The 25,458-nt window shown below is 47.1% G+C and overlaps 11 protein-coding genes across 11 annotated transcripts; 4 read left to right on the top strand and 7 right to left on the bottom strand.

Moving 5' to 3' along the window:
• Positions 1 to 572: 572 nt before the first annotated feature.
• Positions 573 to 1,212, bottom strand: LCP9604111_7360 (uncharacterized protein; the record flags this gene model as incomplete). The annotated part of the gene is made up of 2 exons (XM_039075384.1): positions 573 to 923; positions 988 to 1,212. 2 exons carry the CDS (start codon positions 1,210 to 1,212, stop codon positions 573 to 575), a joined length of 576 nt encoding a protein of 191 aa, XP_038926751.1.
• A 426-nt stretch (positions 1,213 to 1,638) lies between these two features.
• LCP9604111_7359 (uncharacterized protein) lies at positions 1,639 to 2,545 on the bottom strand (the record flags this gene model as incomplete). The annotated part of the gene is made up of 2 exons (XM_039075382.1): positions 1,639 to 1,889; positions 2,002 to 2,545. 2 exons carry the CDS (start codon positions 2,543 to 2,545, stop codon positions 1,639 to 1,641), a joined length of 795 nt encoding a protein of 264 aa, XP_038926750.1.
• An 805-nt stretch (positions 2,546 to 3,350) lies between these two features.
• LCP9604111_7358 (uncharacterized protein) lies at positions 3,351 to 4,182 on the top strand (the record flags this gene model as incomplete). Its single annotated transcript, XM_039075381.1, has 3 exons — positions 3,351 to 3,378; positions 3,433 to 3,706; positions 3,768 to 4,182. 3 exons carry the CDS (start codon positions 3,351 to 3,353, stop codon positions 4,180 to 4,182), a joined length of 717 nt encoding a protein of 238 aa, XP_038926749.1.
• Positions 4,183 to 4,368: 186 nt separating this feature from the next.
• LCP9604111_7357 (MFS transporter) lies at positions 4,369 to 5,880 on the bottom strand (the record flags this gene model as incomplete). Its single annotated transcript, XM_039075380.1, has 1 exon — positions 4,369 to 5,880. One exon carries the CDS (start codon positions 5,878 to 5,880, stop codon positions 4,369 to 4,371), a length of 1,512 nt encoding a protein of 503 aa, XP_038926748.1.
• A 2,661-nt stretch (positions 5,881 to 8,541) lies between these two features.
• LCP9604111_7356 (GMC family oxidoreductase) lies at positions 8,542 to 10,450 on the top strand (the record flags this gene model as incomplete). Its single annotated transcript, XM_039075379.1, has 3 exons — positions 8,542 to 9,488; positions 9,549 to 10,171; positions 10,242 to 10,450. 3 exons carry the CDS (start codon positions 8,542 to 8,544, stop codon positions 10,448 to 10,450), a joined length of 1,779 nt encoding a protein of 592 aa, XP_038926747.1.
• A 252-nt stretch (positions 10,451 to 10,702) lies between these two features.
• On the bottom strand, positions 10,703 to 12,364 carry LCP9604111_7355 (uncharacterized protein; the record flags this gene model as incomplete). Its single annotated transcript, XM_039075378.1, has 4 exons — positions 10,703 to 11,080; positions 11,136 to 11,898; positions 11,960 to 12,165; positions 12,224 to 12,364. The coding sequence occupies 4 exons, from the start codon at positions 12,362 to 12,364 to the stop codon at positions 10,703 to 10,705; spliced, it is 1,488 nt and encodes a 495-aa protein (XP_038926746.1).
• Positions 12,365 to 12,703: 339 nt separating this feature from the next.
• On the top strand, positions 12,704 to 14,047 carry LCP9604111_7354 (metal-dependent hydrolase family protein; the record flags this gene model as incomplete). The annotated part of the gene is made up of 1 exon (XM_039075377.1): positions 12,704 to 14,047. One exon carries the CDS (start codon positions 12,704 to 12,706, stop codon positions 14,045 to 14,047), a length of 1,344 nt encoding a protein of 447 aa, XP_038926745.1.
• A 518-nt stretch (positions 14,048 to 14,565) lies between these two features.
• Positions 14,566 to 16,975, bottom strand: LCP9604111_7353 (transcriptional regulator family TF; the record flags this gene model as incomplete). Its single annotated transcript, XM_039075376.1, has 6 exons — positions 14,566 to 15,523; positions 15,573 to 15,743; positions 15,791 to 16,374; positions 16,427 to 16,709; positions 16,758 to 16,856; positions 16,905 to 16,975. The coding sequence occupies 6 exons, from the start codon at positions 16,973 to 16,975 to the stop codon at positions 14,566 to 14,568; spliced, it is 2,166 nt and encodes a 721-aa protein (XP_038926744.1).
• Positions 16,976 to 19,679: 2,704 nt separating this feature from the next.
• LCP9604111_7352 (uncharacterized protein) lies at positions 19,680 to 20,145 on the top strand (the record flags this gene model as incomplete). The annotated part of the gene is made up of 2 exons (XM_039075375.1): positions 19,680 to 19,897; positions 19,986 to 20,145. 2 exons carry the CDS (start codon positions 19,680 to 19,682, stop codon positions 20,143 to 20,145), a joined length of 378 nt encoding a protein of 125 aa, XP_038926743.1.
• Positions 20,146 to 20,894: 749 nt separating this feature from the next.
• Positions 20,895 to 22,102, bottom strand: LCP9604111_7351 (uncharacterized protein; the record flags this gene model as incomplete). The annotated part of the gene is made up of 2 exons (XM_039075374.1): positions 20,895 to 21,372; positions 21,423 to 22,102. 2 exons carry the CDS (start codon positions 22,100 to 22,102, stop codon positions 20,895 to 20,897), a joined length of 1,158 nt encoding a protein of 385 aa, XP_038926742.1.
• A 1,407-nt stretch (positions 22,103 to 23,509) lies between these two features.
• Positions 23,510 to 24,576, bottom strand: lea1 (U2 snRNP complex subunit LEA1; the record flags this gene model as incomplete). The annotated part of the gene is made up of 4 exons (XM_039075373.1): positions 23,510 to 23,872; positions 23,966 to 24,226; positions 24,363 to 24,403; positions 24,498 to 24,576. The coding sequence occupies 4 exons, from the start codon at positions 24,574 to 24,576 to the stop codon at positions 23,510 to 23,512; spliced, it is 744 nt and encodes a 247-aa protein (XP_038926741.1).
• Between the last annotated feature and the right edge of the window lie 882 nt (positions 24,577 to 25,458).

The raw sequence follows: 25,458 nt of genomic DNA, 5'->3' as shown, positions 1-25,458 counted from the left end.
CCCCCCCCCCCCCCCCCCCCCCCCCCCCCCCCCCCCCCCCCCCCCCCCCCCCCCCCCCCCCCCCCCCCGCCCCCCCCCCCCCCCCGCAACCCACATTGATAGGCTGTAGCTGCTGGTATGTATCGTAAAAACCCCATCCACCAAGTACTTCTGTCCCCGACCCCCTCGGACTCGACAACTTTCAAATATTTTGAAAAATGCTACGGAGTACTCAGTATATTGTACATACAACATTGAGGTCTCTAGGTTTAGGCACACACACACAAATCTTGATGGGTATTCTAGTGTCCAAGATTGCGCTATGCGAATCATTACAGCCTACAAATACGGAGCATACATGTCGAATTCATAGGCCTGGATGCTTGCAGGCATACCAAAATAGAAACCAATCGGTGCCGAGCCACGTGAATTGTCCAAACCTGGTCGAGCACGCCCTATATCAGGAACCGAAGAATTTCCTCTTCTCAAATGAGAACCAGTCCGGAGTAGTTCCCCCCCCAATAACATCTCAAATGACCGCAAGTACCCATTCCAATGCTACAAAATGGTGCGATGGTGAACGTTGGGAATGCTTAATGACCAGAAGCAGCCCAGGTCTGAATCCAGCCGTCGACAGTATGCTGGATAGCCTGAGCAGAGGCCATGGTAGCTCGGTGAGCTTCATCGAAGGCCTCCATACACCTCTCGAGTTCCTGGAGGTTGTCCCGAAGTTCGCGGGCCCAGACACGGTGGACGGACATGGTGGCAGCGGCCTGAAGAGAATCACCCGAGAGGTCAAGGGCCAGGGCTACGTTCTCGGAGGCGGCGGAGGTCTTAGCACGGCGACTGTGCGTGGTGTATTTATTGGCCATCGGCTTCTCCTCGGCCTCCGAGGGCACGGAAGAAAGCTCGTCGCTGGAGTCGGCAGGAGCGGGACTCATCTCCTATGTTCTGTGTGTTAGCTTTACGACAATCCAAACCAGAAGTCAACGGCAGACCTGTCAGTACCTTCGTTGTGGCATCAGCGGTCTTACGTCGCCCTCTGGTGGAGGAACCGGCAACAGCAACAGGGACTGGAGTGGACGCAGGCGTCAGAACAGTAGCGGTAGCGGAGGGGGCAGACATGCTGGCTGAGACGGCTTCGACTTTCGCGACCTTCACAGGTTGGTTACGGTGAATGCACCGCTTCTTCTTGGCCTTACAGTCAGCACAGGCAGGGTTATCGCTAGGCATCTCAGTATCAGGCACTATATGAACGTGTCCGTGGTCAGTATTTAGTTGGGATAAGGCAGGTCAAGGGATCAGTTTTGAGGGAAGTTACTTTTGCTAATGAGATAGAATAAGATGGTGAATGAAAGTTGTGACAAGTTGGTAGAAGTGAGGGTTCTTTCAGGCAGGCGACAACCAGAAAGCACAACAAAATCTCAGGTCAAGCAAGTTTCAGCACTAGACACTGCTCAAACAAAGATCCTATGCAAACTACCAACATTTCGCTTGACCGTTTTTGGTACTCTATTGAAGCCTATAGATATACACCCTTATAACCTAAGATGAAAACATCCAACGTATGTCATGCAAATATCAAAATAAGACAGCGATTACACATTTTTTGGATACAACTTATCCAGGAGAACAAGTGTCTTTGCAATATTGGTAGAATCACGGCCACAACTCGGCTTCATCCCACCGAGAACCATCGCTTCCGTCAATCAACGTCCAGTTCCATCTTTTGCCGTTCTCTTGATCAGTAAGATCTAAACACTCAACCTCTTCGGGCCGAATGATGACGACTCGGAAATTTGCCCGTGCAACAGGGTCATGAAGGTCCAGAACTTTTTGACCTAGCTTGAGATCTAGTTGGCTAGGAGTTGAGGATCTAGGTTGTCCAGGGGGAGGGGATCGGAAGAAACCTAGGTTCCCAGTCAGTATGAGCAGGCGATGACAGGCGAACGGGTTTTTCAATCGGCATAAGAGCAAGGCATAAAGCACTTGCGCCCAAGAATCAAGATAGAGACCACATACCTCTTGCGATAGGGGAGTGATTTGCAAAATACTTTGTGACAGCCTTTTCCCATGTCCATTTCGCAATGTCACTGTCATTATTCCCCTTTACTCTCAATCCCTTTTTTATCTCAGTTCGGGATAGCTTCTCTTCCTCTGTATCTTCTCCACTTGGGTTGCCAATTGCATATGCCGTCCCCTTGACACGCCACTGAGTCATGAGGTCCTTCAGCCAGAATACAACCTCAGTCGCATGACCCGAGGACTCCAGTTGAGGAAGCTTGTCCATCCGAGCATCAGTGGTAAATGACAGCATGTCACTTTCGAATACAGGTGGATTAGCACCGCCTTCCACCTGCTGATCCATAGCTTCCTGGCCCTTAGCGTTGAGCTCGAGTTCTGGGAAGAAACCACGACAGGCGCAAGTCCGCAGGCGAGGTACAGGATGCTGTTGAGCATTGTAGCCAATTGTTGCAATTGTGAATTCACATCCAGGTGTTTGCTCGATATGAGAGCCAAGGAGATCGCGCCATGGGGCACGTGGCGGACCTGATGGTGCGCTCATTGTGACAACCTTTGTTGAGAGACTTCCACTATCTACCTTGATTGCACTAAGTCGTCGTAGGGCCACCTGCAGAGAGCTCTGATGGCTGATAGAGGTAGAAGCTAGAACCATATGCACGAAGATCTTGGCCTCTTTCTCTTGCAAACGCCGATGATCGGATTGGTGGGGATAGAGCTAATAGGGAATTCAGCCTTCAAGATAGGATGATGGTAAGGAGAGAGTGTCGATTGGTGTTGTAAGTACAAATATTAGGATGTTGTACGAAGCAAACTTGGGGTAGAAATAGAGATAAAAGAAGAGTGGCAGGCCCACGGTTGATCGATGTTGGTGACATCACATTTCGGTGGTCCGTGCGTAAATGTGTGCAGCCTCCGTTGTGGAGATTGACAACTGCCAACCAAAAAGCCCGGCCTCACGGATGCAATTGATAGAAGTTGCAATGCATCGGATTCAAAGGATATGCATCTGGAAGAAATTGACAAATGAACGCCGACGTAAAGTGGCGTTGGCTGTCAATCGGCCAATCCTTTCATCCTATCTCTACTCAACAAACAATTCCAATTCGGCCAGGCAGTACTCAACAGCACAAAATGCTCCTTGCGCGATCCCAGCAAGCCAACTGGAATCAAAAACCCATCCACTAGGGTGGGAATTGATTCAAGCTCAGGTTGAGCCTTATTTTGGCGACAATTGGAATTTCCCTAGTGAGAAGGAGAAAAAGGGGTTCCTTGGTCTTGGGTTATCCCGCGCCTTTAGTCACTTTTTCCCTCTGACGCTATATGATCGCATTGATGTGACAGGCAAAATGCTTTACTTGTCATTACTAATTGACGGTGAGTTCTGATAGCCGGAGACTGGGTTCGGCCATTTATTGACTCTCGAGATAGACCAACTTGAAAAAATGAGTTTTACGCAAATGCTGTCGTATCGAGACCGACTCATGAAAGTTGCCCTTGGAGCAGCGAGCCCAGACAGATGTATCTGTCTTGAGTGGATGCTTCACGATACTGTCATGGCCATGCGAAGTATGGACGAGGTTCTGGCAAATGATGTCGCCCAGGGATTTTGTCAGCTTCTGCAAGCCCAGACGTCCCAGGAGAGAACCACAGCAAACACTCTCGGGTCATACCTCAAATTCAGGGAGACAGATGTGGGCAAAACGTATGAATTACTGTCGCTGTTCATTTTCAGACATTCCTGATGAGTACTGACGGCCATTTAGACTCTACACAGCCCTCATTAGATTTGGTGCCAAGCTCGATCTCACTCCCACCGCACTTGAAAATACAGCCGCTTTGGAAAGCACCGCATTTAGGCATGTCAGTGTTATGAATGATATCTATAGCTGGGAGCGAGAATGGAAAGTATACCAGGAAAACCCAACCGATGGTGCCCAGCCATTCTCCGCCATCTACATCCTTGCGAACGAGACAGGACTACCATATACAGCCTGCAGACGATTAATGTATAGCTATTGTCGGGAATTGGAGCTCGTTTTCAAACAATCCAGCGTTGAAATCCGACACAACACCATGGAAGGCTTGACACATGAACTAGAGATGTACATCAAAGGTCTAGAATACTTCATGTGCGGCATTGAGTTATGGAGCCAGTGGACTCCACGATATCGACAATAAAGCCTCATTTTCAGGATCAAGTCTTAGTAGCCCGGCTCTTCTCATTTGTTTACCCCCTGTCGTCTATCCCATATATGATTGTACTCACTTTTGCTAAAAGCTTAGCTTGACCGCGTTGTAGGTGATTAACTGATATTATACTGATATAAGATTAAATCTTACGTACTTCTAGACAATAGCCTATTCCTAAGCTTCCTCGTTTTTGGCTTCCACCGGCTGTCTCTCAGTTCGATGGCCCTTGAATGCGTATATCATACTGAGAAACATCCCCAGCCCACCAAGACCAACGGCTAAATATAATGCGCCCCTATATCCTTTCAAGACATCGCTGGGAGTGTAACCTCCATTGTTGACGTGAACTTCCACGGTACCAGCGAATCCCAAACTCAGCGAGATGCTGTAGTTGACAATAGTAGTCACCAGTGACGCAGCGACACCCTGATGCTTGCGCTCGACCGCATTCGACAACATCAGAGTCGCTGCAGGGAACGACATATCCATACCCCAAGGGGTAACTAACAAGCAAACAAATGTCAGTCCCCAATACGTTTGGTGCACCGGTGCAATTGCTATAAGAACATTGCCCACTGTGAAAGCAGTCATCGACAACACCATAATCAGCGCAGGGCGCATGCGGCCCATCAGCCAGCCGGTGACAACACATGCCATGATACCCACTGGGCCGACGGGAACGAACTGGGCAGAGGTCAGGAGAGGAGTCAACTGACGGAACTTCTCTTCGAATCGCCAGAAGTAGTAGATCCAGATTCCGAATGAGCCCCAGCCACAAGCAACACAGCCAAGGACAAACGAGACATCGGGACTGAATGCGTGGAACGGAATGAGGGGGTTTTCAGAGACTCGGAATTCGACATAGAAGAAGGCAGCGAGCAACAAAATTCCAACTATCAGAAGGACATACACGTAGGGCTCGCTCCATCCCACGATAGGCGCCTGGTTCCATGCAACGTTCACAAGAACTAGGCCGCCGATACCGCAAACTCCACCAAGCGCATCGAGAGCTTTGAGCAGGCCCAAGAAGGATTTCTCAAACTTAGCGTCGTGATGAATGGATGGGATCACGAGCAGGCCTACTGCAGCGCAACAGAGAGCAACGATAGCCTGGGTCCAATATGCCCAAGGCCACCAAGCCAATTGAGAAAATATTGCGCCGAAGACAGCTCCCAAAAGGGCACTGTTTGGGGCAGCGGCACCGAAGATGGCGAAAATCATATTCTTTCTCTTTCCTTGTGGGTACGTGGCTCCAAGAATAGCCAATGCGTTTGGCATCAGCAATGCGCCACCGATGCCTTGGAAAACACGTGCAAAGATAAAGAGAATATAGTTCGAATAGACGCTAACACCTGCGACAAGAGACCAAAGCGCAATCCAGCAGAATCCAATAATAAACATTCGACGATAACCGAACAGATCGCCGCACCGGCCAGACACCAAGATGAATGTGCCAACGGTCAAAGAGTACCCAGCCATGAACCAGCTCAAGATGCCGGGATCGTCGATACCAAAGCTATCACCGACAGTATCAAGCGGCGAAAGACATACTCCGACATTGGTTTGTGTCATAAATTGACCCATGCAAACAATGGCAACGAAAAAGACCTCGTGGATGGGCGAGAAAGTCGAAGCGAGTGAGCGCGCCGACTCGACCGGCTTTAGATTGATACTGTCGGCCCCCATGATCAATCTTTATACAACCTTTTCAGGTATTGGGAGAAGGAGTGAATAATATGAAATGGAAGATTTGAGTCGCCGGTAGTTCTTTTTGAACCCATCTCCCACCTTTTTGGCCACCAGTCCTATGGCGTTAAAAATAAAACCGGGGCTTACGCAAAGTTTGATGATGATTGGCCTGGTTAAAATTCACAGCCAACACCTATCAATTTGATCCACTATGAACCGCAAAAGATAACAGTGGCTTCGGAGAAGTTGGCCTGAATCATATCAGCAAGATGAACGCTAAAGACTCTTAGGCACTAAAATTGGAAGTGCCGTTCTAGTGCTCGTGATATATGAGTGTCGGAAAAATCGGGAACGAAGTCATTCTTCATTGAATGATGTTGGGTCACAGAATCTTATATATCCGAGCTCTCGGATATCCGGCAATACGTTCTTTTTACGCGATAACAATGCACAATACTTTTGTTTCTCTGGATGTTGCCTATGTTGTATACATCTTCAAAAGACAAGAGCTTCATATTCGATAGATTTTCTTAGAATCTCCTAAAAGCTCCATTACCCGACTAATAAGACAACTCCGAGTTCCAGACTATTGACGACATAGAACATCAAAGATGACTTCTCGTAGCTTGGCTAACTCCAGAAAAGATGCGATCAACTGAGTAAATATTGTTATTGATGATTCTCCAACTTCATTAAGCCTTCTAAATATCTCCATGAAGACAATGGAACAAAACACTGATGCTCTAGAAGCCGGGAGAAACTTCTCTGCAAACGGCCAAAGATAGGTCTACTAAGCTGTATGAATGAAGACATTCACAAGCTCAAAATGTGCCTGAATGCATCTTTAATTAATGTCAGTCGATGAGAGATTACCAGGTTATAGAATGTCGAACGAAATGAACTTATATTAGGGTTAACCCATAATCTAGCTAAGCGTAAAACCCTTGAACCGCGGGAGCAAGGTTCATACGACGGAGAGCACGAGTTGCAAACCCTTGGAAGTGATCAATATCAAAGTCAAGTGGAGAATTAGGATTTCCCATCCTTGACCTAAGACGGTCGCGTCGTTTTATAATGACTCGTTTGTTGATCGTGGTAGGATTGTGAGGGAACATGATCAATATATATTTTCGGTAATTAGTGGGTAAAATATAAATTGAATATCGTTAACATACCTCACGTTCTTCGTGTTTCGAAATACGGTCTCAGTTGCAATGTAGAGCTCAGCAACGTCAGAAACACGATTCCCTATGACCTCGACCATTTCACAACCACTTTTACCTGCGGTACCTTTCGATATGCTCGTCTAATTTAAGGTTAATGCCTGGGGATGATAATCAATGATCGACGGGATTAATCGAAATCTATATTGTACATATTCCTTAGTTTTGGGTTGGAATCATATGACGGTTATGGACACATATTTGCTAGGCTCAAGATGGAGATGCCGGTATGCCTTCAATGTCAAGACTGGCCCAATACTCACAATGAAGTCTCCAGTATGATATTATTGAGGAAAACCAACATTTACATACCTTTTGTATGGTCTACCTGGTAAAAGGTACTCTTTCAAATGGGCGAATCATGCAAGGCCGGTAATATGTTAGAGCCGAGTTTATTCCAAGAAAGTTGTCGATGCCTAGTGTCGAGAACTGTTTCTCTATAGACTGTTCGTCAACCACGATATTGTACTTTGTACATTGGCAGAGGACATAAATCTCCACATTGTATCCACAAGTGACGCCACTCGGCTGACTCGGAGACTCTGACATTTTACGGGCCGAGAATACCGCCGTTCATAATTCTCTTTTATCAGATCGGTTTCTTTTATCAGATGAAAATTAGTACAACCTAAAGTTCTCTAAAAGGACCCTTAAAATCGGAGAAGTAGTCAATCTGAGCATGGTGACCCTAGACATAGGATATTACTTGGCATTGCACAGCCCGTGGATATAGTATCCCCATCTGTTTTACTCAAACAGCTTGTAGAAGCAAGTGAAACACGAAGCCGGGTTCCGGTTACCTTGTCTTAGGCATATACTAGAAGTAGGCAGTGCGAAACTCTGAATAAGATCGGCATACGATTATCAATCCAAGTTCTTCCAAGGTGGGTCATATTTGTTCCTGACTAAGAATGAGTAAGATTTCCAAGGTTAATGCAGCCATCGAGTGGATCTGCTGGCGTAGATTTTGGCAGCAGATAGGAGTAGACATACTACTACAAGAAGTTTAATAGTCCTACCGGGGCTATAGCGGGAAAACCACGGAGATTTCAGGTGCTAAGATTATCCATTATATCCACAATTGCAACCTTAGAAGGGTCTACTTCTCATTTCGGCCTCAGCCCGTTAGGCTTAGACTTAGATATACGGTTTCGGGATGAATGGGATACCTGGTAGACAGTGGGTTCTTCTGTTTTGCTCTTTATTCCGGAGTAACAGACACGCAGATCGCGTGTTGGGATTAGTCTGATCTGACAAAGAGTTCCGCCATGTTCCTGAATACAAAATGGACCACGATGCTTGTAAATCATATTGTGACCCGAAGTATAAAACATCCGTGTAGCCTCGAGACAAATTGTTAAAGAAATCACAGCTTTCGTTGTATCGCTCAGGCTACTCACTATTGAATCTTCTCCCTTAGAATCAAATATCAATCATGCGCAGCCTCATCGGCCTTGCACTGCTTCCACTAGCGGTTGCAGTTCCCCACACCTCACAAAAGTCAGAGTCGACTTACGACTACATCATTGTTGGAGGTGGCACCAGTGGCCTCGTCGTTGCAAACCGATTGTCCGAGAAAAAGGACACCACTGTCCTGGTGATCGAAGCCGGCGGCTCCGTTTATAACAACCTAAATGTGACCGACACTCTCGGATACGGCAAAGCGTTTGATACCGACATTGACTGGGCCTACAAAACGATAGACCAAGAATATGCCGGTGGTTCCCCACAAACAATACGTGCCGGAAAGGCACTCGGAGGAACATCGACCATCAACGGCATGGCGTACCTCCGTGCCCAGGCAGCTCAGATCGATGCGTGGGAGACCGTCGGAAATAAGGGCTGGAACTGGAAGACTCTGCTCCCCTACTTCAAAAAGGGCGAACACTTGCAAGATCCGGCACAGTACCCATTCTTGGATGGATCCGGTGTTGCTTTTGATCCGGCCTACCACGGCTTTACTGGACCACTGAAGGTTGGCTGGTCTTCAACACAGTTGAACGACGGCCTTGCTCAGAAATTGAACACTACCTATCAGAACCTTGATGTTCCTGTTCAGTACAACCTGGACCCCAATGGCGGAGATATGGTTGGATACAGCTTGTATCCCAAGACGGTTGATTCTGAGCTCAATATCCGTGAGGATGCTGCTCGTGCCTACTATTATCCCTACCAGAACCGAAACAATCTCCTTGTCTGGCTCAACACACACGCCAACAAGATTACCTGGAAGAATGGCCATGAGGTCACTGCGAATGGTGTCGAGGTCACTTTTTCCAATGGCACAACCACCGTGGTTAAGGCTACTCGTGAAGTAATCCTCGCTGCTGGAGCATTGAAATCTCCCGTTCTGCTCGAGCTTTCCGGCATCGGAAACCCAAAGTAACCATAACACCTCCCCGTTCAACATCTTATCAAGGCTAACCAAAAATCACTCACTAGCATTCTTTCCAAGTACGGAATCGCCACCAAAATTAACCTGCCAACTGTCGGCGAAAACCTGCAGGACCAAATGAACAATGGTCTCCAGTTCGACTCGAAGAAAACCTACAGCAGCAACAAGAGTGCCGACTACGTCGCCTACCCCTCAGCATCCCAGCTCTTCCCCAACTCCACAGCGCTCGGAGCCGAGCTTCTTCGCGAGCTTCCCGCTTATGCAGCACAGGTTGCATCCGCCAATGGCAACATCACCAAAGCCCGCGACATATACCGCTTCTTTAAGATCCAGTGGGATCTGATCTTTAAATCTGGTATCCCTGTTGCGGAGATCCTGTTGTCGGCCTCTGGAACCTCGTATAGCAGCGAATACTGGGGGTCTGTTCCGTTCTCTCGCGGCAGCGTTCACCTCTCTTCCGCGGACCCCACCGCGGCGGCTATCATTGACCCCAAGTACTTCATGCTGGACTTTGATCTACATTCTCAGGTGGAGGCGGCGCGGTTTATTCGTGAGATTTTCAAAACTGAACCATTTGCTGATATGGTTGGTCCTGAAACCAGCCCCGGTCTTTCTACTGTTGCTGCTGGTGCTGAAGATGAGGGCTGGGCTGATTTCATCAAAGGTCAATGTACGTGTATCATTCGCGTTTCTGGGAGATTTGTGGAGGGAATTTTATTATTAACCTTTTATTTGACTAGACCGATCAAACTTCCACCCGATCACCACAGCTGCCATGCTTCCCAAGGAGATTGGTGGTGTTGTCGACTCGTCGCTGAAGGTTTACGGAACCTCGAATGTTCGTGTTGTGGACGCTTCCGTCATGCCTTTCCAGGTTTGCGGTCACCTTCAGAGTACCGTCTATGCGGTTGCTGAGCGTGCGGCCGATATCATCAAGGCGTGCTCCTAGAGGAAAAATGGTATGCAAATTGTTACAGCCTCTGTCCCTGCATATATTAAGGTTGATCAAGGTAGAAGGATGATATTGCTACACAGGGTAACAATGACCAAGTTCAACTCCGAAAGGTGTTCTCTCTTCATAACTTTGTGTATTGGCCTGCTTGTTCCATCTGGGATCCTACTGTTTATATTATGCGGAAAATCAAGCCAAATATCATATTAACCTCCTCGGAATACTTTCCAAACAAATATAAACAATTATTTACCATACATATCGAAATTGTCGGTCTTGTTTATCCGTGATATCTGTCTGTGGCAACCCATTTTCGTCCAATTTGACCTCTTCATCCACACTGACAACACCTGAACTGGCAGCCCGTTTATCACGCTGCTTATTGTCTCGGATGCACAAGAAGCGGAATAAAATCACAACCACAAAAAGCAGACACCATGTTACAATGGATGTTATCACACCCTCCGTATAACGAGGGCTGTGGGTCCATAGTTGAGGCGAGGCAATGCAGGCAGCACAGTAACCAATGAAAAACATGCCGTTCACAACAGCGCGCTTGGTATTTCCCTTGAAATTTGAAGCCGCAAGTGAGAGAAGTGGTGTCATGGATGCCGTAATGCATGAAGACTGCGGAAAACTGGGTTAGCAACGGAAGAATGACCTGGTCAATAGAAATACATACCAGCCACGAGGCAACAATAAGACCCCATTGAGCAGTCACGTCCAACTTCAGCAAGAAGACAGTCCCAATCAGAGGCGGGATAATAAGAACAAGAATGACTAGCGTTCGCTGATTAGGGAAGATAAATACTAAGCCGACACCGATCCACAGGAAGGCAACTTGAACAGCGCCCGATGGAGCCGTATATAGCATAGTCTCAAGGTTAGTATAGCCGATCGACTTGATCACAAGAGATGCAAAAGTCAAAACCGGCGACTGCATGCATACCAAAACACCAAACCAAAAGACAACCCATGCCTTGGGGTCCATTATTGTCTCTTTGAGCTGGGCAACGGAAAAAGAGGCCTTGTCACCACCATCTCGATCCTGTGCCATGCGTAGCGAAAGGACTTCCCTCTCGCGGGCATTCAAAAACCAAGCATCTTTCGGCCCGTTTGGCATGAAGAAAAAGAATGCCACGCCTGCGGCAGAGGTTATCGCGCCGCAGATGATAAATAGCACGCGCCAGGGAGCGATTGGAAGCGAGTTGTTTTTACCAATGCCATACATAAGGGAGCAGCCTATAACCTGTGCCAGACCATTCATAGATATCCATAATGCCGTGCGGACATTGTGTTCTTTCTTTCGATACCAGATACTAGTGATCGTCACGAAAGCAGGCGAGACAGCGCCTTCGCTGAAGCCGAGTAGAAAGCGCACGGTGGCAAATCCGGCGAAATTGTTTGGTGCTGCGAGGCACATGCATATGATGCCCCAGACAATTCTGAATTGGTGGTTAGCGCATGATCAGGACAGATATAGTAGTACCGCAAGAGTAAACGTACACAGTCGCACCGACGAATTTGGTCAATGGGAGCCGGCTCATTAGATATATAAATGGATATTCGGCGACTAGCTGGCCGACATAGAAAATTGAGCTTGACCATGAATATTGCGAGCTTGTCATATTGAGGTCTTGAATTAGACCGAAGACACCAGCATAGCTGAGACTCTGCTTATCAATATATTGCAGGAAAAAGACGAAGCACATCTGGAAGTATGCGTCATTAGCCCGAAAAAGATCCCGAAAGACAGCTTGAAGCACTCACAAAAGGCAAAATGACCAAGTCAATCTTGCGCAGGACGGTGTTCTCTTCCTCCGCAGTGTAACTCCCCTGAAGCTCGAGAATTTCGCCATTTGATTGATCGGCATTGTCGCTACTCGCAGCACGCTTCTCCAAGTTGTCCATTAATACAGGTGGGATTGAAGCCCCTTGATATATACGGATGAGATAATTGGATTTCGGCAAAACAAAACAGTCAAAGAGGAGGAATGCTCAAGTTTGCAAGGGAAAAAAAAGCTGATATGCCCCGGATTTCCCACCGGCTATAAAAGAAGGCTTATCTTCGATTGTCGGTGATATGATTGATATGCGGAGAAGTGCATCGGTCCGATGGCATCGGGAATCTGTCGACCAACTTCCCGACAAATGTGAGAGACCCCCGCAAAGTGATTTCTTTCAGCTTTCAAATTTAATATTTAAACTCGATATCTTGGCTTATCAGCATCATCTCACCCCAAGCCGAATATGTCACAAACCACCCTCCCGGGCTCAGACATCAAGCCATGGATACGCCCTGCACCACAGGGATACAAATTCATCAATGCCAACATCGTCGATGTCGAAACAGGCACAATCAAAGCAAACACAACCCTCATCACCACTGAGGGCAAAATCACCTACATCGGCTCAGAATCATCCATCCCAGCTTCACCAATCAGCCTCAAAACGGTAGACTGCCAAGAGAAATATCTCTGCCCCGGTCTATTCGATGCCCACGTACATTTATGCGCAGTTCCGGGCTATAGTGACTTATCCAAAGCCTTCGGCAATCCGAATGACGTACACCTTTTGCGCCAGCCTTACACAGCCTCGCAGATGCTGCATCGCGGCTTCACCAGCATCCGCGACTGTGGCGGTGCCCAGCTCGCCTTGAAGGAGGCAATTGAAGACGGTGTCTTCCCTGGCCCGCGCGTTTTTATCGCAGGCCATGCTCTCTCGCAATTTGGTGGACATGGTGATCTGCGCGGCCCGCATGAGGCTACGGAATGCTGCGGCGGCACTCACGACAATAACCACCTAGGCCGCATGTGCAACGGTGTGCCGGAGTGTATTGCTGCTGTCCGTGAGGAGATTCGACGCGGCGCCGACTTTATCAAGATTATGGGCTCCGGTGGTGTGGCTTCGCCAACGGATAAGCTAGAGCATCTGCAGTTTACAGTGGCGGAGATTCAGGCGATGGTGGAATGTGCTGATAATGCCGGGACTTTTGTCACGGCCCATGCCTATACTGTGAAGGCTATCCGGCATTGTATCGATAATGGTGTCCGTGGTATTGAGCACGGGAACTTCGTTGATGCACCCACTGCCAAGCTCATGGCCGAGAAGGGGGTCTACTTGACGCCTACGCTTATCGCATATGCTCAGATGGCTTCTGAGCGGTGGAAGAACTACCTGCCTATTGAGTCCCAGACAAAGAATTCGATCGTGTTAAAGTCTGGTCTTGAGGCTTTGAGGGTTGCCTCGGAGGCTGGTGTGACTATGTGCTATGGCTCTGATTTGCTGGGTCCACTGGGCTCTGCGCAGACCCATGAATTTGCACTGCGCTCGCAGGTCTTATCAGCACTGGAGATCTTGCGTAGTGCTACTGTGAACCCAGCGAAGATGATGGGATGCGCGGATGAGCTGGGTCAAATCAAGGAGGGCTTCCATGCTGACGTTGTGATTCTAAATAAGAACCCGCTTGATGATGTGACCGTCTTTGATAAGCCTGATGCACATGTGCTTGGTGTGATGAAGGATGGTCGTGTCTATAAGAGTAGGTGGGATGCATTGCTGGAGGATGGTCAGATTCCAGTGAGAGTACAATGATTATTGCTGTATACTGTATTGCATTGCATTGCATCGCAGTTGGTGTTGCGAGTGTGATGATAGACATAAATATATCCGAGTTAAAGATGGTGGTGTGGTGTCTTCATTCTCCCTACTCCCTAGGTCTTCGTAGTGGGGCAGAAATATAGTTGCCTTGTTTCTCAGGCAGAAATAGATATACAGTGACTTCTGCTACCGCCTTCCTCATTGGATAGTTATACCGCCTTCTGAATTTTTAATACCGCTCATTCTTCCTCATTTCTAATTGGCGAATATTTGACTAGCAGAATTTGGGGTGCTGATAGTATGTCCCTCATTCATGGATGTCAGATAGGGGAGCTCAGAGTACAGGAAATCACGCATACACGACACAGAATGGAAAGGGGCTTACAGAAAGTTATTTTTCTAGGATACAAGGATGATTTCTGAGATCTGTATGATCCCTAAGCTTGCTAGCTGACCTCCTTGGATGGTTGGTGTTGTGTCGTCGGGCATTTCCCTCTTCACTAGGTACATATTTATGTGAGCCCAGAGAAGTCTAGGACATCAATCCCAGTCAAGCCCATGAGAAAGGCTGGATCATCACTCTGGAATCCCGACAAAAGGTCGTACTCTATAGACTGGAACTCCCGCAACATAGTTGAACCATGTGCTAGGCTTTGCGGGGTTGAGCTTTCCGGGATATACTGTTCACCAGCAGTCCTCCAATCGGACGTATTATCGCTTGACTGTGGTGGATGCAGTACAGTATGTGGAAAGGGCACATCGGGCTCTGCCTCATGGATTGCTCTTTGCTCCAGGGTCGGAGAGCGTTCCAACCTCGTAAGCCATTCAGCCCATTGATTGTAATCAGATGTCGAAGCCGAATTTTGTACATCCTGTGTTTCGTTAGCCGTGGATGACGCTTGATGGAGCTTCTCCGCGGCCTCGTTTGTTATCGACTGTACGGCTTCAACAAACTTTACCCCCAATTTAGCTGTCATGTTTCCAGTTGCCATTCTCCGAAGACAGTCTAAGCCAAATTTCACTCGAGCATTGTATCCTGAATCTCGTTCTGTGATCCCAGCCACTAGCGTCACGATCGTCGCAATACTGCATCCCTGGAAGTCCGTGAATGAGAAACGAGTGATCTTGCGGGTTTGTGTCAAATTCTCGAACAGTAGGAGAAGTTTTCTGCCCGCCTTTGCGCAATATCGGGATTGCATCAAGGTGGCCTCGCTTGGACCAGGAGGGCGCGACGCAGGAAACATATGATAACGAAGGCTCGTTCGGGCAACTGTTACAAGGGCGACTTTTCCCATGGTTATCCACGCATAGTAATAATTCAAATATAGATGGAAGATCGTGCGATATCTTGAGTCTTTGGTGTCCACGTTTTCAAGCTTGAAATCTGGCGGTAAGGACTTCTTCCACTGTCGAAGATCAGAAGCCAGACCTTCGGATTCTGACTGTTCTTCCGCTTCGGTGACACCACTACTGATAAAATATAAGTGCTTGTTATTCTATCGGAATCGGCCCAACATACCACGGTTCGGCAATTCGATCGAGGATCTTGATCAGACGAGCATACGCCATCTGGAATTGAATATTGTTGTATTTTTGCAGACGATCCAGTGCTGGGAGAGGCGATGGATGTGGTACTTTGACTACATTGGCATCGACAGAGCGAGGCCTGCTTAGTTTGATAGTGGTACACCTGACGTGGTTAGTGAGATTTATTTCAGCGAGAGTCCCATCACGTACCTCTCGAGGGAATATATTGACCACCATAACCGACATCGGACCTCTCTCTCTCGGTCGTCAACTGCTTGATCTTCTGGGTTGAGATGGAGATCAAATGCCAATGCTTTGCGCAAAGCCAAGCCCATGTAGACATACGATGATCCGATGGCACTTGCTGGCATTAGATAGACACCTAGCAAGAAGGGCGCTTGAATGGATCGGAGACAGGGTCGGTCAATTAAGTCGGGTATAAGCGTTTTGGCATGAGTATAGAACACTTGACCTAAATCATCATTATCTCGATGTAGGCTGACTGCAAATTCATCTGGTCTTTCTAGGGGCGTCCATTGACTACCTAGTGCGAATATTGCCATTGCAAGACAAACAAAGCTCAAGTCAGATCTTAACGGCGAGGTGGTGTCTGTGTAGAATTGGTCAATCTCGGACAGAATTTGGTCCTGGTCAAAGTAGAAGAATGTATCTGTTGCATGTTTTATGAATACCGAAATCAAAAAGTCGGCGATGAGGCGCGGGGGGAATGCATCAATTGCTGCATGTAAACGTGCCACCTCATATGGATGAAGCGCCTTTGGACGGGTCATATGCTAGGATTCGTCAGTTGACATGGGCTCAAAACCGAAATATGATATGGCTTACGGCTTGCATGGCGACCATGTCCCTCTCTTCGGGTGCAGCATCCGGATCTAGCGAGAAAGCCTCCCTCAGACGGGAGAGGATGTTTGGCCACGGGGCCCTTTTAGATTGACCTGCAACAACATGTTCGGCGAGCTTTTGGGACAAGACTGATGCCGGAGAAAGCGGATCAGTATGACTGATATCATCTTGCAGTAGTTGGGCTCGGTTTCTGGTCGATGTAGCAACTATACCAGGTTCGGGAAGGTCACTCGACGCAGTATCCTGGGTAACAGGCGATTTCTCCCTGTTTCACGTTAAAAAAGCGCTTTCTTAAAGGTCATGGACTGAATACCTCCCAAACATGCAGGCCAAGTTACTTGCAAGGCACCGCTGACATTTGCCCGGAGTCGCCTCCACACACTTGCTTTTCCTGGCCTTACAGCGATCGCATCTAAGCCCAGTTAGTGGATACGCCTCGTCTCAGACGAATGATGCATACGCTCGGGGTGCCCTTTTGCGATTCTCGTCGGCAACTCGCCTTCTTAGTCGTCGTCTCGAGGCAGAGTCCATTGTCAATTTGGACAGTTATCCGAAGCGCTATAGAGGAGTGGACCTGCAAAGGATAAGAAAAAGACAAGTTCCCGAAACACGGCAATCTGGCCGAGAATCCTCGTTATCTACCCCACACTCCCAAGCATTGGTAATGTTTAGAGGAGATTAAGAATGCGAGATATACCAATAAATAGGAAATTATAGCAGGGGTTCCAGGTCAATGATAGCTTGTTAATGGATATTCATGTGTCAGTGATTCAAGGAATGATACCACCAATCGAGACTGTCACAGCCTCACGGGCGTCTGGTATTCTTCCCCTCTATTTGCCCGTCCTTTCCATTCGTGTTCTTCTACCTTTGCATGTTGGGACACTGCTGTAATTGACAATCCCCCCACGCTCATGGTTATCTCCATCTCAGCTCCTATCAGAGTAGGGGTATTCCGCATTGTCATCCCTCCGGATTCCACTGATCCCCATAGAATCTTGATACCATAACCAAAGAATACTCTGTTGTTCCCGATCCAAGGCAAAGAATTTCCTAGACAATTGAATCCCAGCTGAGCTGCGTTGTTTTAGCAGCCGAAGTTCCTCCTCCCGATTTTCCAGCAGCAGTCGTTGGATGGACGGTAATCTGGAAAATACATTGGTGATGCTCGCCTCAACTCCACGTACCCGAGCAAGTGCACGGTGAATATTTTCAATGTCAAATAGCAACACCTGGAATTCCCTGAAAGGGGTTGAGGGAGTACGCGACAGGTCCAGAGGAATGGCGATTTCGAGATAAAAATTGAGATCTTCCCCGTAGTACTGCATCAAGCCATGCTGATGTTCAGGAGACAGAGCTTCGAATGCCGTTTGAGCTTTTTGCACAGCCTGAGCCGTATTCTCTTCTTGCTCCCGCGCAAACCGAGCCACCTTTTCAACAGCTCTTTGGATTTCTGAGTGTTGAGTACTGAGGTTTGGGAAAGAGTCCAGAAAGCGAGAAGTAGTTAGATAGCAATTTGCCGAATGGACAGCTGTTCTCAAGTCATCAAGAGCATGGCGAAGCTGTGGAGCTAAGCATCGATCGTCTATTATCGAATAAGTGGCCTAATAGAGATGTTAGCGTTAACTAGGTTATCCAGGTGAAGGCACTCGCTTCAGTCATCTCTATGAGATTTTGAAAGACAGTTACAGTTAGACAAAGAATGAAAGATGGGGATAAAGTGCTCAGAGGACTGGAGGCTTTGTGACAATTTTTTTTCCAAGATTATATTTGGCTCATCTCAAAAGATGCAGTAAAACGTAAAACCTCATCCTAAATGGTCACTTGATAGACTCTTTTCTTCACTATTCTCCCTCTCTCTATCCGCAGCAAGATTGGAAGCTTGTGAGGTTATGCAGATTCCCCATAGGTGACGTGGTTCTGAGTTCACCTTCCAACAGCTTAATTTCCTCCTTTTTCATCTGACAATACTCCCACCGCTTCAGTTTAACCATGGGGTCAGTCTAGTCATCATCAAAGATGACAACATGCTAATAGGATACATTTACACGCACTACTATGCCATCCTTGGCTGGGATACACCTGAATGGCAAAAGGCCTGGGCCCAACTCATCGAAGATATCCCCAAAATCATCAAAGAAGGCCGGGTCCCTCTCACTGGTTCAACTTAAGATGAAGATGAGATAACAAAAGTGGTCATAGGCTCTGAGAAAGGCATAAATCTGAACGGGGTTGGAGAAGATGCCTATGAGCAATTCATACTGTGCAAGCCCGGCCAGTGGACTTTTTGCAAGACTGCCGAAAGGCCGTACGATGTGGTCGTTACATCTATCCTTCTCAGAGGATGCTGGCGCCGAAGAATATTGATCTTAGGTATGCTACATGTTACATCCGTCCAGAGAATCCATTCTAATGATGTATAGCTCTGATGGTGAATATGAAGACTGGGCAGATGCGCGTAGGCTCTGTGCTACCTTGTGGCCTGGGGAGCCTACCGATAGCATGTGGGCACAGGATGATGAGGGAAAGGACGTCGAGGCCAAAGACTTAAGTGACCAGGTCAATTAAATGTACGGGTTTTCGTTTTTAGGGGCCATTGACTTCATTTATGTTTTATTTGGTACCCTATGTGGCTCAAATTCATGAGCCTGACCTGTGCAAGCAGAAGATGGTGCACTTAATCTATTGCCTATTTTTTTCTCCAAGCTTCTACCTTTACACATTGAATCTGAGACAAAAGTGTCAACGCCCAGCCTCGGGGAATCCGAGAATATCCACAATTCACAATTTAGCACTAACCACATACATAGTAGCCCAATAAAAGTCCCTTGAAAAGAAGAAGATCATCAGGAAAAACACGTCGGTTCACGCATCAATAATTCAGTGAATAGGGCAAGGGACTGAAAGCTGAGGCTTACAAGAATAGAATGTATAGCTACCAGTTTATAAAATTGCAATCCAACACTCATTAGAGAAGGGTGCCTTTGTTCATGGGAAATAGGACCCGTGATACTGATTGCGATATTGAATTGTTGACAAAATGAAGCCTCGCGCACCACCAGGCCCCAGAATTGCGATATGCTTAGTCATGGAATCAACAAAAGCCACCTGACAATTGTCTCATGTCGGATTGTAAATGCCTCGACTTCATATCTCGAAAAATATTTTACTGTCTCGCCCATACTTCTTGTCTACACCCTGCACTCAAGTTCGAACTGTATACGAAGCCGCAAGAATGCCAATTACCAAGAATCTCACACTGCCAAGCTCGGCGAAGGACCTGACAGTAAACCCGGACTCAAAATTATTCATTGCCTTCATATCTTCACCAGATCCAATTACCAAGCAACCTTGGTGTCCGGACGTACGAGATGCCTTGCCTCACATCAACAAGGCATTTGCCGGGGATGACGCGCCTGACCTAGCTATCATCGAGGTTGGACAAAAGCCAGAGTAAGTTTTACCATCGTGTCTGAGCAGGATTTTGTTCAAATCATATTCAAAGCGTGTCCCTGTGGTGCATTGAACTGATATCTATCAGATGGAATAACCCCCAAAATGTCTACCGAAAAACGTGGGGCACTAAGAACATTCCTGCGCTGGTACGCTATGAGCAAGTCAATGGGAAAGTCACTGAGACAGGGCGATTGGTGGAAGGAGAAATTCTCAACAAGAAAAAACTTCGGGAGTTCATCGTCTAATTGTATCGGGGTCTTGTTATCATCGTACCTACCTTCTGCACTACTCATACCAAATTGCACTTGATATCTTTAATATACTAGGCCATTTGTTTGTTCGCCATGCAATTCAAATGCTAGTTGAATAGTGTAAGACTATGCCCTTAAGACGATAGCACCCAATACGCGGCGGATAGCACTTAGTTAGGTCATATCCAAAGTTAGAAATTCAGTATGAGATCGAATGATAGACTTGTAGACACTAGAAGAAGAAGCATATGCATTTTCATGAGATTTTGCAAGCCTTTGTGCTTTGAATATTTTAAACCCAGATGATGCCAAAAATGGAAACTTACAGGCAGTTTGCCAGCCTAAATATTTGAGCATCAATCCAATCAGCGCCCTGTATCAGGAATCTTTCAGGGAGGTAATATTAATAACGGTTGATTGTATTGATGTCTTTTTAAGTCTTAGATATTCTTGTTTTCATTCGGGGGATCAGATATTAGATATCTCTGGTTAGAGCAGTCAATAGCTAATCGTCTGTAGTGACTTCAGAGTGCATGTAGTCTCCGAAGGGTTGTCATTGAAATAAATAAAAGTTTACAAGGTTAGACAAGTCCAGCTTTCATGGTTCACTGTATCCCATCAATTATTGTATCAGCTCTCATGGCAACTGTGATATTTTTGTTCTTATATTTGTTTAACAACTCCGTCGGCACCGTCACCGATGGTGGATATTGGAAATAATCTCAATAGCAGATCAAGTAGAACTAGACCTTGTAGGCTAGAATGTACCGATCTCCAGCATACTCGGTGACAGTATAGTACTCCTTATGAACAAGGTTGTAGCTCAAATCCTCATTTCCAGCCATGAACCACCCCGTGTGCTCTGTCGCTGTCTGCCCCTCTTCCCAAGTGAAAAGATCGCCTTGCTTGGGAGCTTTGCCTGTGCTGCGCGAGATGTAAAACTCGCCGTCGTATGAAACAGCACCCTGTACGTTGGGTATATCGACACAGTACGCCCAGCTTGCGGAAGCGATGCCCCCACTAGTCTTCAGCTTCCGGGTCGCATAATCCAGATCGTATTTCACATAGCGGATAGGGACGGGCGTATTTGCGGCATCGTCGAAAGTTTCTCCAGCTGACACAAACTCACCCACCATGAGGGTGTCGGGTGAATCGCTGCGATCAAGCGAAATCCAAGAGAAGCGGAAGGGAGAAGCGGAGCCGGGTGTCCATTGATAATTGCTTTGAATGGTATCAGTCTTGGTCAAAAGGAAGATAATAGATAGACTCACCGGATCTGAGGAAGCACATATCGGTATTGATCCGCAGAATACCCTCCATCTGTAGTTTTTCCGACCCCATCGGCAATCTCAACCTCCCAGATGTTGTCCAGGTCAAATGCACGAATACCATTATGGGTATCGACAACAAACAGCACATTGCCGTACCACATGATACCACCCGCATGAATAGCGATGGCTGTAAAGTTATCGTCGGCAGTAGGATTCACAAGCATCACATGGCGATAATTGTGCGTTGCGCGATCAATAAAGCTAAGCCGTACACTTTCTCCAGAACGATACCAACTGACGACCCACGCATCGTGGCCATCCCACGTTCCCGTATTCAAAGCATCACCAGAGCCGGTGATTCCCTGCGGAACCCAAGTCGCTGTCGCGTCATCACCTGAGTTCCAAGCCCATGCCTCGGAGGGAGACCCATTGCCGACAGAGGGCGAACCTTTACTTAAGGCACGATTCGCGGATTGAAGAACCGTAGATATGTTGGCAATTTTACCCTTGGACTCAAAGTACTTTGAGAGCACAGGGAGGTGAGCATTGTCTGCGGATTCTTCGAGGGTGAAATCTGCACCATCAAGAACCGTTTTATTCTGGCAGTAACGGGGGTCTGTCGCGATAGTGACGGGGAGGCAGAGAGAAAGAAGAGTCGTGAAGACCAATGTATACCGCATGATGGGGAATTTTGGTACGGAGTACCAATGGGGCTTTTCTTTCAACAATGCTGAGTGAGTACTCTGTACAGCTCCTGGGAAAGATGCAATTTATAGCGTATTTCATCAATATTATGGGCGGATATGAAGTGCAACCAAGCCTCTACACACATCCGTAAAAGGCCCTTTCCCCTCGCATCACTCGTGTTAGGATGTGATCGCCATGAAATACGAGACTTGGCAGGCCCTAGCCAAGCCCCTTCTTCATCTTGGAAATACCTAGGTGGCTCTCAGACATGAAGGGCCCGCTCAGGTCAACACGTGGGATAAAGATAACCAACACGTGGGATGAAGACACAGCTTGAATGGTATTTCCACGGTCAAACATGAATAGGCTTGACCCGCCTTCTGCATTATTCCAAGCTTCGACAGAGTATACTCCATAGTGGGGATGGTCTTCTCGAGTTGTGTGCGTCAACTAGAGCTATTGGGACTTCCATAATATCTCACACAAGCTCGATGTAACCGATATTCGAGGTTAGAAAGAATACGCATCGGTATATAGGCTATGATCTAAGGAAACAGTTGAGAAAATATATTCTGGTAACTCTTATATGCCGTTGAAGATATAGAAGACAGTAGTCCTGAAATCACTAGGTGGCCATGACGTATCGGAACTTTGCAGGTATTTCCACAACCAACCTCCGTTTTGCGTACATACAATATATGAACTGAATCATAAACGATACTTTTTGCCATTTCCTGATGGTCGTTTAATTATATCCCCTACACGCTATGTGCCGTCTTATCCCTGCCAACGCACCGAGGTTGCATCGTCTAATGGTAGAGACATGCAGTGCGACGAATGTACACCGTATACTCCATACCTTTGCAGTAGTTATAGATTAATGGTATGTAACTCTTAACTAAAATTAGATGACTCGGGGAATATCACCTGAACGGGACATGACATGCTGACTAATTTGCCAATACAGTGGAACCGTAGACCCGTGGACTCCCAATATTCTGTGGGATTCACTCATAACTTCGGGGTATATTCCATCTCTACATGGAATGGGGAAACTCTGGGCTGCTAGATGGGTCATCAAGCAAAGGATAGCCGGCAGACCATTTAGGATAGCTCGGCGATTGTCTAGATTCAGCCTGATAGACTAACACGTACTTTATGTTAGAGCATCAAATGATCTTTTTGATTCGATATGCTCACAATTCATAGCTGGGATATTTTTTTTCCCAATCCCAAACTAAGGGCACATGAATAAATGAATACCCAGATACAATAGGGCCAGAAAAGAAACCCAGAAAGCCAAGCTCCAGACGAGAAGAAAATGAGAAAATAAAGACAAAACGTGATTGCATGTTCATCATCCACGACACAACCCATGCGAGAGATCCACATCTCATCCCTCACATCTGCATGGCCTCGTCACCATCGGCATCCGCTCCACCGGGTATCCGTCCCTCGTTGAGCTCCTTCTCTAACTTTGTAATCTCCTGCAAACTCTTCGCCTCGCGAATCAATTTCTCGACCCGCTTGCGCTCCTTGTCGGTGAGTTGCACTCGGATGGCCTTTTCGGCGGGGGTGCGTTCAGCAGGGGTAGAAACGTCGAAGGTGCGGGACTTGACACCCATAATCTTGGATGCGAGGGACGAGGGTTCCTCATAGGTGCCGAATAGCTCTTTGGCTGCAGCGCGCTCGGCGTCGGTCACTTTCTGGAAGTCAAGGAAGTGGACAGAGGGAATGCGCCAGATAGTCCAGTAGCGGTAGTTCTGCAGGAATCGGTTAGTTTAGCTTCCAATTGAGTCTGGACCATGTCATATATAGCCGGATCTAACTAGTATACGGCGCAGGGCTAAACATACCTCCTTGCGCGTCACCGGGTTTTGCAAGAGGGACAAGTGCGTCAGTCGCCCCAAGTTCCGCAGCGGATCGAGGTCGGCAAGTTCAGACACATTGTTTGCGGTTAGGACCAAAGTCGTCAGGTTGGGCACTGAAGTTGCGAGTGCGGGTTGGATGTGATTGATACGGTTGCGCGCAAGAAGGAGAGTGCGGAGACGAGGAAAATGGGGGAAGTTTCCAAGGGAGGAGATGTCATTATCGGTGAAATCGATCGCATCTTGATCCTAGGAGCTGTCAACATTGGATTCATATAGGTACAACAGAGCTAACTGCAGACCAGAAATTGGTCTAGTAGTAACACGGAAAGAAGTAACAGGGACAAATCTGCCTCTCAAAGATTGAAAGAAACAAAGCACTTACTTTGGCGATACCCAAGTTCTCGATTGTGGGGATCTTATGACCTGCACGACCACGCAAAAGACGATATCAATCCAGCTCTTAATCAAAAGTGTAGTACCTGTTCTTTTCAGGCAGGTCTATAGTGGGTGAACTCACCTCGGAGATCCAGCTCACGATCTGTGAGCGGATTGATGTAAGTTAGTGAACTTTGAATGAGCTCAGTAGTCAAGCGCATACTGGCGGTGGCGATGAGAGCTGTTGCCGAGAGTAAGGGGTGTATGGAATGGTGGGGTTTAACGCGACGGCATAGGTGAAGTGCTGTAGAAGAATATTGAACAAGCTTGGTGAATCAATGCAACGAGTGAATCGGAAGCTTAGTTGCGCCAGTTTCTCTCTACATCGTTTTTGCCAAGGCGGTAGCAAAACTAACACGTGATACTATTGATAACTGCTCAGTTCATCCAAGCCCCACCTATACACCGCCTACCTATATAGTTCACGCGGCCTATATGAAGCATGGGATAGATCTAGATCATCTGTGGCATCTCTCCGAGACAATGTCTCATCGAATTAGAGCTGTCTGTCATTGAAAGCCAGGATTGGTATATACCATATAAGATCGATAGTTTGAATTCATATCAATTAGTTATAAGCCAGCAGAACATTATATAACCAAATGTGTTGAAACGTGTGAACAATCACTGTATGTAGGTAGTTGACCACTAGGGCTAGCATATTAAATTGATAAAGATATGCTCATTGATACTAAGATGTACGATTTGAACGCAAAGCAGACTCTAGCAATGTATTAATCTATATTCAGGAAAAGCTTTCTCAATCACTAATAGTACATACCTCATTACGTGTAAATCACCGGCCTGAGAACGAAAGCACCGTAACCAACCAACAAAAAGGTACTCCAGAGCACAGTATTGAAATATGATATGAAGAATTGAAAGCAGCCTGCCACGACGCACGCAACACCATAAGAAGAGAACTCCCTTTGCGAAAAAGAAAAAGACAAGACAACGTCGAAATGAGTCGACGCATCAGACAATCAAACTCCAAGTGGAAATGCAATGCAGTGTAAGTAATTAAGCATAATTCAGGTCAGCAC

Source organism: Penicillium roqueforti (genome assembly GCF_015533775.1).
Source record: "Penicillium roqueforti strain LCP96 04111 chromosome Unknown scaffold_22, whole genome shotgun sequence".
Classification (NCBI taxonomy): domain Eukaryota; kingdom Fungi; phylum Ascomycota; class Eurotiomycetes; order Eurotiales; family Aspergillaceae; genus Penicillium; species Penicillium roqueforti.
The sequence above is the reverse complement of the archived record's forward strand: the minus strand, read 5'-3'. Positions and strand labels throughout refer to the sequence as shown.